This window comes from Herpailurus yagouaroundi, unplaced genomic scaffold, assembly GCF_014898765.1.
Source record: "Herpailurus yagouaroundi ecotype Mexico unplaced genomic scaffold, PumYag 252, whole genome shotgun sequence".
NCBI lineage: Eukaryota > Metazoa > Chordata > Mammalia > Carnivora > Felidae > Herpailurus > Herpailurus yagouaroundi.
In genome coordinates, this window is record NW_024412469.1 from 324,351 (window position 1) to 344,607 (window position 20,257).

The 20,257-nt window shown below is 36.1% G+C and overlaps 1 protein-coding gene across 9 annotated transcripts in view; it reads left to right on the forward strand.

The window, feature by feature from the left end:
- The window catches only part of IL33 (interleukin 33), a 38,990-nt gene extending 19,057 nt beyond the window's left edge, over nucleotides 1-19,933 (forward strand). For 2 of the 9 annotated variants that reach the window (XM_040460856.1, XM_040460857.1), the window contains 8 exons: nucleotides 5,322-5,378; nucleotides 5,582-5,689; nucleotides 12,773-12,895; nucleotides 13,436-13,567; nucleotides 15,161-15,268; nucleotides 16,046-16,096; nucleotides 17,032-17,129; nucleotides 18,483-19,933. In XM_040460856.1, the coding sequence (XP_040316790.1) occupies nucleotides 5,593-5,689; nucleotides 12,773-12,895; nucleotides 13,436-13,567; nucleotides 15,161-15,268; nucleotides 16,046-16,096; nucleotides 17,032-17,129; nucleotides 18,483-18,680 (807 nt within the window). In that variant the 5' untranslated portion in view covers nucleotides 5,322-5,378; nucleotides 5,582-5,592 and the 3' untranslated portion in view covers nucleotides 18,681-19,933. Of the gene's footprint in view, nucleotides 1-2,814; nucleotides 3,119-5,321; nucleotides 5,379-5,581; nucleotides 5,690-12,772; nucleotides 12,896-13,435; nucleotides 13,568-15,160; nucleotides 15,269-16,045; nucleotides 16,097-17,031; nucleotides 17,130-18,482 lie in introns of those variants that run through there. The other 7 variants (XM_040460860.1, XM_040460859.1, XM_040460858.1 and 4 more) reach the window with 6 other exon arrangements.
- Nucleotides 19,934-20,257: the final 324 nt, after the last annotated feature.

The following is a 20,257-nucleotide window of genomic DNA, read 5'->3' on the forward strand; positions in this document are numbered from 1 at the left end:
ATTGAGAGTTTAGAAATATTGAGCAACTTGCCCAAGATTGTCTAACTAGTATTTTCCCTTCTCCATGCTACTCTGGCAAGATTCCATTGTCTCTTTGTTTCCCTTTCATTACTGTATTTCTTGAAAAAGTCTCAGTTCCTCCTCTACACTATGCAATCCACTGCAGTTTCTTGGAGAGTCCCACGCTTAATGGTCTAAAAGGTCTCTAATCCCCAGCTGGGTCACTGTAGTGCTCATCACCAAATGTTGCTTTTTTTGAGATGGTCTTCTCTCTTAGTCTTCATAATATATGACCTCTTTTTTTCTGGTTTTCTTCCTAGTCTTTTCTAACTCCTTATCTTCTCTTACTCTTTAAATGTAAGATTTCCTATAGTCCCATCTAGACATAGCCTGCTTCCTGTTCCACATTCAGCTGAGACATTCTCATTTGCTCCTACATCATCAACTCTCATGCTGTAATGAAAAACAAATCCACACAGCTAATTCTGGCCTCCCCTACCCACCCACAACCTAATTCCAGCTCAGTGCTGAAATTTCCATGTAAGTGCACCTCAAGTATCTCAAACTCCATCTGCCCCACATTATACTCATTACCTGTGCTTGACAATGGACTCCCCACCTGAGTTTCCTACCATGAACCACGGGCACCACCTTCAATTCCCTTTGCCTCCCCGCTACCCCAGTCCAGAGCTGATACAAACACATCCAAAAAGAGCTATGGAGGCTCTGTAGTGGACAACTGAGAGTGAAACTTGGGTTTTAATCCTGACTCAGTCACTAAGAAGCTAAGTGACTTAGTGGAGCTAGAACAGGGATCTCTGGGGCCTTTTATCACTCTAATATTTAAGGACTTATGACCTTCATCCCCTCCTTACTGGCCTCACTAACATTGCCCTGACCCTTCCCTCACTGCTTTTTGCCTGGGCTATTTTAATTGGCCTTCTGACTGACCTTGTTTCCTGTCTTTTCTTCTTTCATTCCTCCAGACACAACCATAAAATTACAGTTCTTATAATATAATCATAAAACACAGTTTTTATAACACTTCTCACTTATTTAAAAAACTTTTAGAAGATTCCTGTTGGCTATGGGATAAAATTCAAACTCCTTATTTCTGCATTCATAGCCTTTTGCATGTTAGTTCCAACATAACACATGAAACATCACTTTGTCTAAATTGGATTACATGTGAGGTTGGAGATAAGCACTGTAGGAAAAAAAATACCTTATTCTTCATAGTAAAAGTAATAGTGTATCAAAGATTTAGGTGTTAAGTAGTAAACGATATAATTTTAGGAAATGGTATAATAAATTTATTTATAAGTTTAGAAGACAGGAGGTATTTTGAAGCAGGATGCAAAATCCAGGAATTCTAAAACAGTGATTAAATTTGACCACATAAGATTTGAAAATTTATGTACAGCAAAAAATGGAAAAAATTTCAACTCACACAGAGATAAGGCTCTCATTTCTTAATTTACAAAGGATTCATGTAAATCAATAATTGACAGAAATTGAGGACAAATAGATTTTTAAATATTTATTTTTGAGAGAGGAGAGAGAAAGAGAGTACACATGGGTGTGAGTGGGGGAGGAGCAGAGTGAGAGGCAGACAGAGGATCTAAAGTGGCCTCTGTGCTGACAGCGGACTCAGACTCACAAGGTTCAAATTCACTAACCATGAGATCATGACCTGAGTTAAAGTCTATGCTTAAATGACTGAGCCACCCAGTCACTCCATAACAAACACATTTTGTTAAGTTGCTTAATTTCACTAAATAAAATTCAAAACCATGAAATATTTTCCTTTCTTTAGACAAGCAAATATTTTTTTAAGTTTTTATTTAAAGTCCAGTTAGTTAACATGCAGTGTAATATTAGTTTCAGGTGTACAATATAGTGACTCAACACTTCCATATAGCACTGGAAATGATCTCACGTGCACTCCTTAATCCCTATCACATATTTCACCCATTCCCTCTCCCACCTCCCCTCTGGTAACCATCGGTTTGTTTTCTATAGTTAAGGGTCTATTTCTTGGTTTGCCTCTCTCTCTTTTTTTTTCCCCTTTGCTCGTTTGTTTCTTAAATTCCACTAGAAAGGCAAATATCTTACAGGTGATGACACCATTGCTGCTAAGACAATGATGAAAAGGCATTACTTGGATTGTTGAAAAAATTTGGAATTCAATGGGAAAATATCTATCCACATGTAAGATGCAAGAACCCTTTGATTCAGCAATCCCAGTACGAGGAATTTGTGCTACCAATGAACGTACAAAGGTTTACCAAAAATCACAACACACACACACACAAACACACACACACAGATGTCAGCTGCAACATTGGTGATATTAGAAAAGAAGAAAAGAAAGGGGAAAAAATAGAAACAACCAAAGTGTTAATAAAGATAGGTTATGGGATATTTATATAATTGAATGCTAATTATAATGCTTCCTGTAAAAGAATATTTCTGACACGTAGTACAACATTTCATGATGTAGTATTATTGAAAAATCAAAAAAGCAGCTTATAAAATAAAATTTGTGGAAGATTCTATTTTTTTGGAAGATTCTATTTTTATGAAAAAATAGATATGCATAGTATTTCTACATTGGAAAAAGAATGTCAAGAAATACAACATATATGCTTTCCTATCATTTACCTATCTTCTGAGAGCATGTACATCATTTTTATAATCAGAAAAAAAATTACCTAAAGTTTTCAACTTCCCAAAAGAAAAGAGAAAGGCAGTGAAACAGTCTGTGACCTTGTATGATCTACATTGAGCAATAAACAGTACCTAGAGTCCATGTCATAGAGGTTTCATAAAAATTAATGATTAACTGAGTATAACTCATTGAAATTGCTGCAGTTAAAATAATCTAAAAGTTCTGTTTAGGATTTGGCTGTGGGAATAAAATATACTCCCACTCATTCTAACCCATTCAACTAGCACTATTTACACTGCCTCATTCATCAAAAGCTGTCACCCAATGTTGCTTAATCCAAGTGTGTATATATAAGTGGAGTTGAAATATAACTGCATCAACTACTACCAAATGTTGATGACGAGAAACTTCATCATTTGAGAGCAGCCCTTCACGTTTATAACTAAGGTGAGTTATCATAACCGGTGTATAAGAATATTTGCCTATGTTTTTGGGAAAGGCAGCATGAAAGAACCAATGATTTTTATATTGCTATATTTTCTGAAATATTTCTGATTTTAAAATAGGAAGATAGAGAGTAAATTTTAAGTCTGAAAAAAAGGTGAAAAGAATGCTTGTATTTTTTAGAGTAAAGATATGTAGGTTGTTTAAAGAAATGCTTTTTTTCTTTTTGAATAGGATTTGAAAATATTTCCTGACTATGCTTTTGACTTACCATTTGATTCTTAAAAAGCAGCTAACTTTCTCTGTGTCAATGACTGCATTGTAAAATTGGTATTTCAGTTGCTTATCTATGTTGCTTAAATCAGAAAGCTAATTTTGGTTTAAAGCAGAGTTCCTCCAAGTATGTATCTCAAATTAGCCCATGCTAAAAGATAGTCCATGTTAACAGGGTTGTTAATAGAGGTGGTGGGGGAAGTTACAAGATCAAATAATTACCCAAAATAATTAAACTAAAGTACATATGAATCTTCAATGAAAGACTGCTTACCTCTTCACTCTGGTAATGTGGTTCTGACTTCACAAGAGGTGGAATATAAATAGGGACATTTCCTACATTTATTTGAAACAGTTTGTTTTGGGTTTTATTTTTTTTATGTCCATCCAGGAGTAGTTTTTTTTCCTGGAATGTAAGGATGCTTGGATAAAAAAGGAAACAAACTTAAAAACGAGTGTTATAATTTTCATTTTATCAGTATTGTCTGCACACCTACTGTGTGCAAGGTATTATTTGAACTATTTTCTATAAATTTAAAATTTAACTACAATAATACCAAACTATTCCACATGTTATGATTACAAATTAACTACCATATTTAGAAATTTATTATTTTCAAAGAAGTTGGACAACTGGCCAAGCATTTGAAACTAAATTCCCAGTTTTGATTATTTTCTTCTTACATTTGGAGGAGGAAGAGAGGAGATAGGGTGGGAAACTCTGGCATAAAGAAGGAAATCAGGAAACTAGATTCTGGTCCCAGTTTTTCTTTTGTGATCCTGGGCAAGCCACTTAATCTTTCACTCTTAGCCTACTCATCCATTGTTTTAGGGGCTCAGGAAAATGATATCAAAGATTCTCTGCTTCTAAGTGTTCTTACCATTGAAGAATTTTGCTCATGAAACCCAGTGTAAATAAGATGGTTGTATGTAATGTTATCCATCTAAACAATAACAACAACAAAAACAATGGAATTTCAACCCATGTGAAGTCCAGAGACAAAAACAAAGTTGTATGAAGTTTATCTTCCAAGGAGTCCTCTAATTCAGAAACCCAATGCTCATTCCTTACCCCGCTAGAAGAACAGATTCATATAAAATTTCTAAGGGATTTAAATAATAACCACTCCTGGAATAAACTGATTTTTTTTTTTGTAATCTAGGAAAAAGAGGGCAATGCTTAATACAAGTAGAAATAACTATTAGCAGAGTTTCAGGCAATATAAGGGAGAATTTAAAGCTGGAGAAATGCTGCTCTCTCCACAAATCACAGCACCACTGCCTTACCTTGATAATGAAGCCAGTCTGTGGTACCTTACTGAAAGAATTTGAGTTTTTCTGCAATTTATAATAGAGAACACAATATTCTTTCAGTAAGATATTGCCACCCAGTTTGATAGTCAAGGTGCAGCAACCATTGATATTCCTTGCCTGAATCAAGTATTAAATTGGGAGCTACAAGACTGTTTTTCTAATTCTACCATTCTTTCTATAATGAATAAATCCCTCATTCATTCATTCTTGAGAAATGCAAGACTGGTGGGTTTCTTTTTGCATTAAATGCTTTATAGTAAATTGCTCATTTTTCTTTTTGATGCTCAGATTATGCCAAATTTGGCCAGTGGGAAACCCTTTAAGGGGACTCCTGTGTCCTTTTGACACAGCCTCACAAATTTTTGAATGACACGTGGCTTTTTGGCATTACTGAATATTCCATATTCACTTCTACATTCCCAACCCATATCTAGAGTCCTGGTTCCTTTTAGTGTAAAAACTGTTTAGAAACTAAGATGGGCATACTGATACTGCTGATTCAGATTTAACACAACAGAGATTTTCCTTTGGCTTCTTATATTTTATATTTGTATCTCCTTTCCCCTGTGGTAAAAATCCTGTAACATTAACATATCTACTTATTTGTTCTATACTCTAGTATAGAAAAAACTGTTTCAGAATTCCAAAATCAGTAATACCACCAACAAAAAGCCCAGTAAGTAAAGTTTAAGATTTCTTTGCAGTTCTTTTTGTCCTCTGACTATATTCCAATATAGATATATTTTCAGAAAACTATGTTCAAATATTATTGAAATAATTACTTTCCTTATGTGGCTGTTATTAATATTGAGTTTGCCACAGTTGTTTGTTTATTTTCAAGTTGAGACAATTGAACTAATATTACATTTTAACCTACAGAAGCCTGAAAAATGAAGACTAAAATGGAGTATTCAACCACCAAAATCTCCCCAGCAAAGATGAACAGCTCAGCAGGCAAGGCTTTGGTAAAATCTCCCAAGTTGGGAAGTAAGAACTTAAGCATTTCTGATTGTTTTACACACTATATTCATCTGTTATCAAATCTTTATGATTCTGATGTTCATACATGATATCTTGCCAAAAGCTACTAAGAATACAAGAGCTGAAATTAGGAAGGATGGCTCATAAGTTTGTAATACAGCAGTCTTTGGTTGTAGACAAACTATATATAGCCAACTTTTGCTTATTTGATACATACCAGGACAAGAATGGTTTAGGTAATTTAAACCTGCTAATAGTGATAAACATGAATAACCCTTAATATCAATCCCTTCTTTCTACCCACACCTCTTTCTACCTAACCCAAAATCTTTTTCCCAGATCAATAAAATTTTAAACTGATTTTCTTTCATTCAACAAACATTTATTATGTATAAAACACCTTTGGTGTACTGTGGTCTTGACTTGCAACTTCTGATAAGGGAGAGAATAATAAGTGAAGCTATTTGAATAATACATGCCCCAAATAAAGCTGAGTTGATCAAATGATGCTCAACTCTATCCAATTGAAAACTCAAAGGAATTGGCATAAATTGAAGGGTAAATAAAGGCAGGTAGTAGCCATAGTTTTAAGATGAAAGAGCTAATATCTTTGATCCTGAAAATCCTCCTAGGAAAGAATTATGCAAATTTACACTCATGTTTTCCATACAAAAGAGGTAACACCAAAGAAAGTTAATAGAAGTCTGGCAAGACTGGAGAGAAAATAGAGGATGAGGAATGATAGTGGGGACTGGCATATCTTTGTTCTTTGTTCTCTTCATCTCTTTGAACATTGTTAAGGCTAGAAGAGAGCAGTGGTAAATAATATCGTTTTCTGTCTTCCCTAAAGCTGTGGCCCACCCGTGCTGTTTTTAGTAACCAAGGAAAACATTAATTTAAATGTAGTTTCTGAATGGCCAGAAAATCGCAGTTAAGTTAATCCTTTTATTTGTGTCTGAATCAAAACTCTCTGTGTAGAAACAGTGACTCAGTGGAACTGACTCTATGTCCTCTTAATAAAGAATGTGTTTTCTTTGTACACCAGGAGATGTGGCCACTTTATAGATACTGGAGTGGAGGAGCAGGCTGGAGTTTATGCCAGAGTTGCTGGCATTGATGCAAAAATTAAAATGTAGCCTCTCCTTTAAGGGTGCAGTGGCCCTAACAGCTTACTTATACCATTTAGAAAAACATGATAAAGATAATCCCCAAATCATGTATATGGCTTTGGAATACAGCACATTATTCTCATTGTCCCTTAACAGATCTTCTTTTCCAATAATATTGCTCAGTTTAACACTAAGATTTTCATTATTTAGACACTGTTGGATAAAATTTCAACAGATATCTATAAAGTGTGTGGCAGGTGCACTTCTCAAAACTCAAGGTGCAAGTAATATTGTATCTTATTTTTCTAAATTAACTGCTTTGAGCCTCCAAGCAACAAAGCAAGAAAGCTCATTTTTGTTCCTTCTCCTTTGGACTAGCAGGATCTGATACAATCACAAAGCCAGAAAACTCAATATCTATCGGCTAGAAGTATACATACAATCAGGTTCCATATGAGTTTGGTCACCACTAAAGTATTTCATCCCTAGTACCAATAAGATACAGGACTTAATGAGCTAGAGAAAAGCCCCTCCCCAAACTCATTTCCTTCTTAGTTTCAAGGAAACTACTTGTAGAGTCAGACCATTTTCCTCTGCTACTTCTCCCCTACATTCATCAACACTTTCTCTGTCCTGACAATCCAGCTTCCTAGTGAATCTAGCCACCAGTCACAGTATGAGAGCCATGGGACAGATCCATCCAGCAGAAGTATTTTATCTGGCCTGAACAGTATATTGTTGTTTTTTAATTGAGGAAACATTTAAAAATTAGAAGATTGTGCATAAAAATCTCCATATCTTGAAAAATCTGAAAATCTAGCAACACTGGGCCCATATCCCTACATGGCAATAATTGGCAATAGAAGCGAGTAGAGGTCACACCCTTTAATTTGAGTTATGTCCATGGAATATCTTCTGTTACAGTGATGGAGCTCAACTTTATCCTATGGACAGTAAGAAACCATTGAAAACATTTAATTGGGGAATAGCAAGATTTTTTTTTAAGGTAGAGAGAGTGCATGAGCAGAGGAGGGAGGCAAAAGGAGGGTGCATGAGCAGAGGAGGGAGACAGAGAGAGAGAGAGAGAGAGAGAGAAAATCTCAAGCAGGCTCCATGCTCAACGTGGAGCATGATGCTCCCACAAACCTGGGATCATAACCTGAGCTGAAATCAAGAGTCAGATGCTCAATCAACTGAGCCACCCAGGCACTGGATATTTTTATTTTAGAGAGATCAATCACATTGATGGTGGCATATAGAGTGAAGGGGCAAGAATAGAAACAAAAATGGGTTAGAAGTCCACTGAATTAATCTAGGGGACTGATGATGAGGGCCTAACCTAAAACAACAGAATAGGAAGGAAGAACTAAATTTCAGATACATTCAGAAAGTGAAATCAATAAGATTTAATGACAGACCACATAAATTGAGGCATGGACAGAGATGGAAAAATAGATGATTCTCAGCTTTCAGGATGATTTAAGAATGAGCAGACAATGGTAGAAAGTGGTACTGTTTTTCAAGATAGGATTTCAGGAGGAATATATTTTGGGTAGAAAAAGATAACGAAGGGTTGATTTTTTTTTATGAGTATATTTGAATTTGGAGTAGGTGTTGGTCATCCAGGTAGAGATGTCTAGAATTCTGGTGGCTCTACATAGATAGATACAGAGATGCTGTAGGATAACTTAAGTCAAAATACCCTGAGAAGAAAGAGCAACAGATAGGAAACTCAGGAGACAGAACTAAGGGACAGTTACAGTTTGGGGAGTCATCAGTGTATAAAAAGATGTCATTGGAGCAGGCTTGCCCAGAAAGAAAGTCTAGAGTGAGAGGAAAGGCAAAGGACAAATTTTGAGGAACACCAATATTTTAGAAGCAGTCAGACGAGGAGAAAACCAACAAAGAAGCAGAGATGGATGATCAGAGAGAAAAAAGGAGAACATAAGAAGACTGGTGACATGACAATAAGAAAAGAAAGAGTTTCAGAGAAGGATGTGGTTGCCAAAGTCAAATGCCACAGATAAATCAAGGGTAGTAAGCAGTGAGGAGAGACTTTGGTGAAATAGGTGTTTCGGGAAGAAATGAAAGATGAGTGATTCACTTATGTAGTTCCTGTCAGCCATAGTCTGGCTCTCTTAGTGACAGAAGTACAGAAAGATTTCCAAGCCCCTTCCCATTTACTCACCAGAAATGCGTGAAGGATTTCATCATGTTGCTATGATGAAATTACTTATGAGAATTTCTTTAAAAACCATCTGAGACACTGCCCTCATACATCAGGCAGGATAGAGACATAGGAAGTGGCAACAGCCCTTACATAAGCTTGAGTTGGCCTTTTGACCCCAGCAGAGAACTCTCTCCCACAGAGTCCCCAAGGCCATGCCAGCTTTGTGCTTCTTGTCTGAGAACACAACCCTCACAACCATACTTTCAGCTGCCCTGAACACGAAAGTATACCTTCTTACAAATTCTCCCAATGTAAATTATCTTCACTACTTCAAAGAATTTTTTAAGTTTATTTATTTTGTGAGAGAGAGAGAGAAGGAGAGGGAGAGAGAGAGACAGAGACAGCATGAGCAGGGGAGGGGCAGAGAGAGAAGGAGACAGAATCTGAAGCAGGCTCTGAGCTCTCAGCACAGAGCCGGATGCGGGGCTCAAACCCACGAATGGTGAGATCATGACCTGAGCTGAAGTCAGATGCTTAACAGACTGAGCCACCCAGGTGCTCCGTCTTCAGTATTTCAAATGTAGTCACCCCTCAATAAATTATACTAGTGTTCGTCCCACTAGATGATAGCCTCTACATCAATATCTTTAGCTCCTCTCTTCTACACCCATAATACTTCCTCAATATCATGACTGTTACTTCTAACTACCCAAGACCCACATCCTGCTCCCTACAGGGTCCACTCTCAATGTTAGACATGCCTGTCAGTTATGTCCAATGGGATTCTGAATATAACATAAAGATAAGCATGTAAAGACTGAGCATGCCTTCAGTATCATCTTATGCCTTTTAGTTCTGGAGAGACAATGTGAAACATTTAATAAAGTATTTTATTAAATTAGTCGTCAGGGGGGCGCCTGGGTGGCGCAGTCGGTTAAGCATCCGACTTCAGCCAGGTCAGGATCTCGCGCTCCGTGAGTTCGAGCCCCGCGTCGGGCTCTGGGCTGATGGTTCAGAGCCTGGAGCCTGTTTCCGATTCTGTGTCTCCCTCTCTCTCTGCCCCTCCCCCGTTCATGCTCTGTCTCTCTCTGTCCCAAAAATAAATAAACGTTGAAAAAAAAATTAAAAAAAAAATAAATTAGTCGTCAGGAAACGAAGTTCAATGCTGGCATTGGCATAGGTTTATAAATTATCCTTGCAATTGTAAAAGCATTACGTAAATGTGATACTACAGTTGATATTTATAAATTTGATGCAATGTTAGGGAGTTCCAATGTAGATGTTAGTATAATTAAGTGGACTTGTCCCATTCAGAGTGTTGAAGATACCTAAAGGCAGATGCCCATCTGAATTGGAGGTAAGATATAGACAATTCAAAATAGTAAGTTACAAAAGTTTACTTAACTTTCAAAAGTATATCAGGAAGACAAATCTTCTAGAGAATTAAAAGGAGGAGGGGTGCCTGGGTGGCTCAGTCTGTTGTGTCTGACTCTTGATTTTAGCTCAATAATGATCTCATGTTTCATGAGATCAAACCCCACATTGGGCACCAAGCTGAGTATGGAGACTACTTGGGATTCTCCCTCTCCCTCTCTCTTTCTGCCCCTCTCCCACTCACTCTCTCTCTCTCTCAAAATAAATAAGCAAACAAAAAATATATATCATAGAATGGATCCTAAAATCATAATTTTCATTTTCTGAATCACTGAATAATTGAAATTTGGCTGTATTGATACAAATTGCTTGATAATTCATTTACCAAAACACTAAAAGTTGAGATGCCATGACTCAAGTGTTACAACTTTCTTTTCCGTTTGACTCTGAAAAACCTTTTATGAATTTGCAAGTAGAAAATTTAATTTTTTATTTGAGACTTTTTCTTTGACTAAATGAAAGAATTACTAAATAGGTGATTAAAATTTTTACTTTAACTTAATTTGGATTTGTATTATGTTAGTTCCTAAAATTGCAGTGTAGCATTTTCTTAGATGGAAGTGGATGGAAAGAGTAGCTTTGATGCTAGACATACTTGAGTTACAACTCTCACCAGATCTGTAACCTTGGGCAAGTGTGTTTGAAAATCCATGATGGGCCAGGAACTGGGCTTTACTTAGTCATTTCACCTAAACCTCTTAGCAATTTTCTGAGACAGATTTGGCACATGACCCAAGGACCAATGAGCTTAAGATGCTTGGCCAAGATCACACTAATCTAGTGTTGAGATGTGGATATAAATAGCAGCTGAGTTGCTCTTTGGTTTTGTTTTCATTTGGAATGGGTGAATGAAACCAACAACTGTCTTCTAATCCAAATAGAGTATCTCCTTAGAGAGACCCAGAGTCCACCGGTTTGTCTTTCCCAGACTCCTCATAAAGGTAACTTGATGCCTTCCAAAGGTTCACAACATGCACTCTTGGAAACACAGTTTGGCCTCTGGGAAGACCAATAGCTATTCTTTAATTGCAACAAATCAGACAAGAATCTGCCCCTAATTCTAAGATAAAATAAAAGACAGAGAAATACCAGGAAAGTGAAGAGCTGTGCCCTGGAGCTGTGTGTGTGTGTGTGTGTGTGTGTGTGTGTGTGTGTTGTGGGGGGATTCCCTTTACTGCTTAAAAAATAACCAGCAAAAGCCAAATTTGTCATTCATATTTTTTCATGACTCACTAATTCCTCCTTCTGATAAGTATCAGAGTCCTCTTAAGAGTTTTCAGAGCCTCTGATCATCATTTGGAAAATGAGGAGAATAACTTCCTTGTAATATTATTGTAAAGGATTAAATGAAACAGTAAGTAAAATTACTAGCACGATGCTTGGCCCACTGTAGACATGCTAACATTTGAGAAGGGAGCAAAAAAAAATACTCAAAGGAGAAAAGATGGTCTCTTCAATAAATGGTGTTGGGAAAACTGGGTATCCGCATATAAAAGAACTCACAAAAACTGACCTGAAATGGATTAAAGACTTAAATGTTAGACATGAAACTCTTAGAAGAAAATAAAGGAAAAAAGCTTGAAGACATGGGTCACTTATTTTTAATATCAATAACCTCTAGAGACTATAGCCATTCTTCTAAAATTATTAAAAGTGTATTCTAGATAAGTAAAAGAAGATTATAGATTTCATGTGATCACAAAAGTTAGGCAAAGATTGATATATGCTTGATGTAGATCCACACTCCCTTATATGGAATTCTGAAAACCAAATTTTTTTTCTAAGGACCTAAAATTTTTCATAACTCATTTGGTAATAAAATACAATCTGAACTCATGTGACAATTAAATCCTGACCTGAACCAACATGAAGTCTTTATTTATTTCACTTTAAATCATGAATTAATATTTGGTTATGAGTGCTGCCCTAGTCCCTGCTGGGAGTACTACATATATACAGCATATACTCTACCTGACAACTCTAAAATCTAAAAAAAACTCTGAATTTGGGGGCACCTGGGTGGTTCAGTTGGTTAAGCGTCTGACTTCGGCTCAGGTCATAAGCTCATGGTTTGTGAGTTTGAGCCCCATGTCAGGTCCTGGGCTGACAGCTCAGAGCCTGGAGCCTGCTTCAGAATCTGTGTCTCCTTTTCTCTCTGCTCTTCCCCTGCTCATGCTCTGCCTCTCTATCCTTCAAAAATAAACATTAAAATTTTTTTTAAATAAAAAACTCTGAATTTTGAAACACAATTGGCCCCAAGCTTTCTGATAAGATACTGTGGATCTTTAGTTGCTTTCGTGGACTGCTATGCTCAGGGTTTGTAAAAAGATAAATATGGATGGAATGAAACAGTATCAAAATTTTTCAATTGTTTAGAATCCCAGCAGAAGGCTGAAGAAGTTTGCCAAATGTACTTTATGCAGCTACGTTCTGGCCTTATAAAAAAGACAGCCTGTTATTTTAAGAAAGAAACCACCAAAAGACATTCAACAAGAAGAGGTAAGGGGAAACTACATTTCCTGGTAATTTTTCAATATAGTAATGAGCATCTATTAGCCTTCATTTACCACATCTTAGATATATAATTTTTTCCCTCGACCAAATTTTCCTTCTGAAAAATAGTAAGGATGCTGAACTATTTTCTAGCCATTTTCAAAAGGACATATAAAGAGTTTTATAGCATGGTAGAAATAGTCATGTCATAATAAGTGAAAACAGAGGATATTAAATTATAAATATATTTACAGTATTTTACATTTTTTTTTCATTTAAAGGTATTAAACTAAAATGTTAATAGCAGTTGTTTTTTTTTGGGTGTTGAGACCATGGGTCACTAGTTTTCTCCCATCTGGACTCCAATGAGTGTACCCTACTGTGGTATAAGTGTGCCAGGAAATATTGATCCCTTCAGACTGTGGGGTGGCTAAAGCCCTGGGGTCAGTCATCACTGTCAGCAAGCAGCTTTGACTCAGAATCCTCAAAGTGAGGGTAAGGGGTTTGGGCAGAGTGGGTACTGACAATCCACTCCTTATCCTACAGCTGGAAAGTATAAAGAACATCTAGTATTCACTGCCCGTCATCAGCAGCTGGAATGGCCTGTGGAGGGCTTAGCCTTTGGTGTGCCTATGGTCCAGAAATGCTTTGGAACAACTGATGTTCCAAGTATCCAAGGTATGCCTGGTGATGGGCATGGTGTGGGTGTGAGGAGGGAGGTAAGACACAGGACCATGGCAAGTGCCACTTCAGGAAACAGCTTCAAGTCCATGCCTACTTGTGTAACAGAAACTTCTGTCCATTTTCTGTCATTGTACCCATTTAGTGGTATCCAAACTAGTCACAGTGTAGCTGCTCTAACAATATATGTGCATTCTATAGTTAGCCCTCCATCATTATTTTGAAATGCATGTCATGGGTTGGAATCCCATATACATTATTCCTGGGGAAAATACATAATCCTTCAGGGAAAAAAAAACACATTTCCTCCCCAAATTTCAACATTTTGACAATGAAAGAAAATGAAAAACTATTATATTTTTAAAATATAATTTCAGCTCATAAACATTTTAAATAGTTGTTAAATTGGTTTTAGGTTGTATCACCTACTTGTGCAAGTAAACCCCAAGTTGATGGTAACTATCAAGAAATGAGGAGATCATTAAGAAAACTTGACCAGGAATGGCATATTGCCATTTCAAGCATAACTCCTGATATAAATATCTTAAGTTTCCAGAAACATACTGAAGTTTCTCATTAAGAATTTATGCTAAGCAAAATAAGTCAATAAAAGAAAGACAAAAAACCATATGACTTTACTCATGTGGAATTTAAGAAATAAAACAGATGAACATGGGGGTAAGAGAAGAAAGGGAAACAAACCACAAGAAACTCTTAATAATAGACAACAAACTGTGGGTTGATGGAGAGAGGTGGGTGTGAAATGGTCTAGATGAGTGATGGGTACTAAGGAGGGCACTTGTTGTGAAGAGCATTGGGTATTGTATGTAAGTGATGAATCACTGAATTCTACTCCTGAACCCAATATTGCATTGTATGTTAACTAACTAAAATTTAAATAAAGACTTTTAAATAATTTTACTTCAGAAATTCATATACACATTCAATATTTAACATTCTTCTATTTTGTATATTATTTCTCTTAGCACAATTCTATAATATAAAGAAAATGTAATGATTTTTTTTCTTCAAGGACCAACATAGGTCCTAATTCTACACCAGTTTACCCCAGCGTGCCATAGAAATACTATCATTTTCTATGTGTGCTGGGACATTGTTTTAAAAGTTGAGAGTGCTGCTGTAAATGTCTCTGTTATTTAGCCAGAAGACAGAATGGGTCTCCACACCTTACAGATGGGTATTCATTTAACCATGTCTCTCAAAATACAGTCCCTTCTTGTCCACAGTCCCCTTGACCATAAGAAACAAGGAAGCCGGCAAAGTCTGTCACTTTTCCAGCTTACTTCTCTCCATCAAATACTCCCATAAGCACACTAACATGACCTCCTATAGTCCTCATGAAGGAGACCAGCATTTTTAATCCCATTCAAGCGACATACCTCCGCCTTTGAGCTATGTTAAGCTTGCACCAAAGGCTTTTATCTATCCAACAATGGTGGACAAAGTACAGCTCAAATTGGAAAAACAAAAACAAAAACCTTAAACAAAGTGGTTTTTTTAATTGCTGAGGATTGTTCATGGGAACAAGATATTTTGAATTTTTAATGGCAAGCTTTTCACTTGTTACAGAATATTCTGCTTCCCTGAGCACATACAATGATCAATCTATTACTTTCGTTTTTGAGGATGGAAGTTATGAGATCTATGTAGAAGACTTGGGAAAAGACCAAGAGAAAGGTAGAATATTTCCTTTTGTCTATAACGATATAATGATGACTAGTAAAGTAAAAAATAAATTTACCAAGCCATAAATAATGTATTACTTCAGACATGACACATAGATTTCATACTGTGTGCTAACTCCAATACATTGGCGGACATGCCTAAATATCACTAAGTTGAAGAGAATTCAGAAGCTTAGTGAGGATTTAATAGGAAAGGATGCTGATATTGAGAAGCGGTATCTGCTGTGAAAGATGGAAGAGGGATTCCTGGGTGGCTCAGTCAGTTAAGCATCCAACTCTTGGTTTCGGCTTAGGTCATGATCTCAGCGTTCATGGGATTGAGCCCCATGTCAGGCTCTACACTGACAGCACAGGTCAGCTTGGGATTCTCTCTCTTTCTCTCTCTCTCTCTTTCTGCCCCTCCCCAACTTGTGCTCTCTCTCTCTCAAAATAAATAAACTTAAAAAAAATGGATGAACAGACCACATATATTTGCTACTGCTAATTACCTGCTATATCTTTCCAGTCCTATCAATATCACCAAAGTACAATCTCAAATAAGAGAATATACCAGTGTTATGGACAATTTGTTAAATATTTTAATAATAACTGTGTTAGAGAATTCATCAGAGCATATTCATACATTTTTGAGACCTTCCTTAAAATCACAAAATTTCTTTAATTGATGTATAATAAAAGAGAATATTGTCTGACGTTATGTATTTGTTAAAACTGAAACATTTTGATAAAATTGTATCTCACTGAAGGGATTTTATGCATTCTCTTTCAGATAAGGTGTTATTCCGTTATTATGATTTCCAACCTCCCTCATGTGAAACAGGTAATTTGGAAGACTAGGTAGCTGTAGTACTTGAATTCTTGAATTTGGGGCAAGGACAAATCCAAAAGGCCCCATAAAAAAGGAAGGCAGTCTCAGAAGATTCTCTCCAGCCCACATTCATGGTTATCTCTTAGATTCTTAGAGGATTTATTCCATCCCATCCATTTGCAGTTTAATAACTAGGATGAAGGTTTACATTTAAAAAAGATCCAGAATAATAGTGGTTTAAGCTACACAAAACTTCATTTCTATCTTAGCCAGGGCGAGAATGGCAGTACTGCTCAACAAGTTGTCCGGGGACCAAGATCCTTCTCTCTTTGTCACTCTGCCAACATCTACATGGTTCAAGATTACTTGCTACCTCAGCAATGCCCAATCAGCAGGACAGTGGAAGACAGATGCATGAATTATCTTTCCCTTTAAGGACAAAACCTTGAAGTTGCACGTGACACTTCCATTCACCTCACATTGGTCAAAACTGAGTCACATTGCTACACTTAGTTACAAGAAAACAGACTGGGAAATGTTCTATTACACAAGGAGAGTAGTTGGGATATTGAAGGAAAACTATCAGTGGCTTTACATGGAGACAGGGAAGCTGACACCCAGACAAATAACCAATAGAGTCATAATTCTACAATTAGAAACCAAATAAGAAAACCAAGGAGCTTAAAAATACCCCCAAATTGTCCAATGACTCTTTAGGAGCTTAACATTACCCCCAAATTATCCGGTGACTTTTTAGTTTCATTTGGGTACAAATACTTCTATAAGACATGTTGGTTAATGAAGCAATTATTTTACATCACACCTTGGATTCTTTTCCTAGGTGTTAAATTCATTTCATTAAATTGAACTTGTTCAATTCTTAGCTTTATAATTTAGATTTTTAAATTAATTTATTATTTTTAATTTACATATTTTTTAATTGCAAGGTGATGCTGATGATGGCCATATGTTATTGGTAAATCTGAGTCCTACAAAAGACAAAGACTTCCTGCTGCATGCCAATAACAAAGAACACTCTGTGGAGGTAATAGAAATATGCACTTAACTGTCATAATTGACTCCACTCGTGCAGATTTGGGTGTTTGGCACAGTTCAAGGAAAAAGTTTTGTTTCTGCTATTGTACATAAAACACAGTTACTACTAATAACTTGCTTCTGGAATAAGGAAGGGAGGGAAATGGCATGTATAGCCTTGCTACTGAAAGTCTGGGCTCTGCCAGTAGTGCAGAATCAGCTGCGAATTTGTTAGAAATGCAGAATATCAGGCTTCCTCAGAACTGAATGTGAATCAGTGTTTTAACAAATCTCCAGGAGACTCATATGTGCATTAAAGTTTGAAAAGTGCTACTATGTAGAATGATCTGAAATTCTATATACTCAGCTTTAGGAACTACTTTGTTTTTCCAGGAAGCATTTCTTAATAAAATAGTTTTCTTAGGCAAATGCAAAAGTAATTTTACACTCGAAGCCTGCTAAAGGGAAAGTCATAAATATTTCCATCTGCCAAGATTTACAATTATCATTATAAATAATAATCTACATTCTAATCATAGGATTCACTACTCAGTCTTTTTCAGTTAGTAAATGTTAGTATAATATTGGTTATGATGAAGAGTTATAAACATTTTGAGGAACAAACAAGCCAAAGATAGAGACCAGGAAGAAAACATAAGAGTATAATATAGATGACAAATTACATAAATACAAAATTATAAATCTAACTAATACAGCCATGTAAGGTATTAACATAAACACTGGATGGTACCCCACATCTTCCTTAACAAATGCTCCTCAATGTATATAACAGTGTTTGGCATACATAATTACTCAGTAGTAAGAGCTAACCCATACAGAACTCTATTATATGCCAAATACCATGCTAAATGTTTTACAAGCAGTCTCCTTTAATTCTTGTAGTAATTCTATGATGGAATTATTGTTTTTGTCAGATATTACTGCATAACAAACCATTCCCAACACTTACTGGCCTGAAATAATAATCATTTATATCACTCACATGTAGAAAACAGATTAGGCTAAAAAATTGAGGCTTGAGAGGTAAAGCAATGTGCACAGGACTCAGAGATAGTACATGGCAAAAGTGGGGCACAAATCCTGAGCTGCTGTATCCAAATCCAGTCATTCTAAGCTACAAAGTATCTCAAAGTATGTAGACCATCAGTAAATTAAATTAAATCCGCCCCACTCCAGCCCTCTACTAGCTTCTTCCTACCCCATTCCCATCCCCTACTTGGTAAGTAGCCTTGCTAGAAATACCAAGTTATAATTATTTCTCTTTAGTTTCTAACACAGGGAGGTGAGGTTGACTATGGATTTCCCACTCACGTACTGATTGCTTTCTTTCTTGTTTCCTCAGCTACAAAAATGTGAAAAACCATTGCCAGACCAGGCCTTCTTCCGCCTTCATAGGAAGTCTTCCAAATGTGTTTCATTTGAATGTAAGAATGACCCTGGAGTGTTTATAGGAGTAAAGGATAACCACCTTGCTCTAATTAAAGTAGAGGATCAAACTGAATATTTTAGTACAGAGAATATCATATTTAAACTCTCTTAAACTTAATGTTGTGGAAAGCTGTGGATCTTGTGTTGGATAACTCAAATAGCTACCACTGGAGAAATGATCGAGAAATAAAGAAAGAGGTAACATTCAAGGGAAATGGAGGGTACTTAGTATGCTATGGAATGTTTTTCTCATTATGTGTAAATACTTTTTTATGGTCTTTCATTTCTGCATTTTGTTTCCTTCTGTATCATTACATATTCAATAGGGTATTGCTAAAGAGACCTCAGAAGAGGTACAACCTGAACTTTAATTTTTTCTACTTTCAGTACAGAAAGAACTTCATATTTAGAGCTGAGACCCCTGAGGAGAAGCAAGGGCCTTAATCCAAGTCTCATTTTAGACAGGGATCCATTTTAAAGAGCTACATAAAGACATAATTTTCCCTGGTTCCAAACAATGAGTTCAAACACTAAAGCTATTGGTGAAAAGACAACCAAATCTATTTGGACTGACCATTTCACAACTGGAATAAAACACCAAATTTGTTTGAAGATGTCCAAAACTTCAGATACCTACCTACATAGGTAGGCAGATAATATAAATATATGAAATGACAAAGACAGTCAAAACATTAAGAAAAATAAATCCAGTATTTGTAAAGTAAATAATTTTACCTCTAATTGTTTGTAAACTGCTGATTTTTTATAGACTCAGTTAAGTTTAAGCAAAACATTCTTCTATTAGGAAATGAAATAAATTTTAGTTCAGACATATAATTGAAATCATTAGGAATATCCAACAAATTAAAACGTTTTTTTAAAAGCACTGAGACACAACTTATTTTAGGACATCCAAGTACCATGGGATCCAAGTACCACAGTGAATTCAGAAATCCTCTAATCTACTAGAGCCTAGATAGGACACAGGATTAACATCACAATTTCAATAACTGACTCTTCCTGATGTTTGTAGTATACTATGTCCTTCTGACCCTATTCTCCAGGTATCTATGACTTTTGATATACATATCACCCTGGACCAAATTTCTTCTAATACTTTCTTCCCATGTATACAAATGTTTTTCTTGTCCAGCTTTCCGATTACCCTACTTATTATGGCATATTTGTTTGAATTTTATTACTTCTTTATTCTTTTGACCAAATGTGTTCTTGATATACCTTTTGTGACTCCTGAGCTTCATTACAAATCACCTGATATCTGGATGCCATCTTTATTTTACTTCATCTATCTGATGTTGTAGAATTTCATATAAGCCTATTAAAGAGCAATATTTTTTTATTAAACATCTTTGCATTTTACATTACTAAGGTAATAAAATTCATACTCAACCATATAAGATTTTTCAACTACTAAAGGAATAGTTTTGCTTATTTTAAGGCCTTATTTCTACTATAATTTTTCCTAGGCTTAACACTGACAATAAATGATAAAACTAATGACAATACTTATAAAATGCAACTTTTTCTGAAAGTGTAGGCTTTTTAATTTTTAATTGTTGAGATCTATTAGATTATAATGCTGGTGGAACATAAGATTAAAAAGGATGAGGGGCGCCTGGGTGGCGCAGTCGGTTAAGCGTCCGACTTCAGCCAGGTCACGATCTCGCG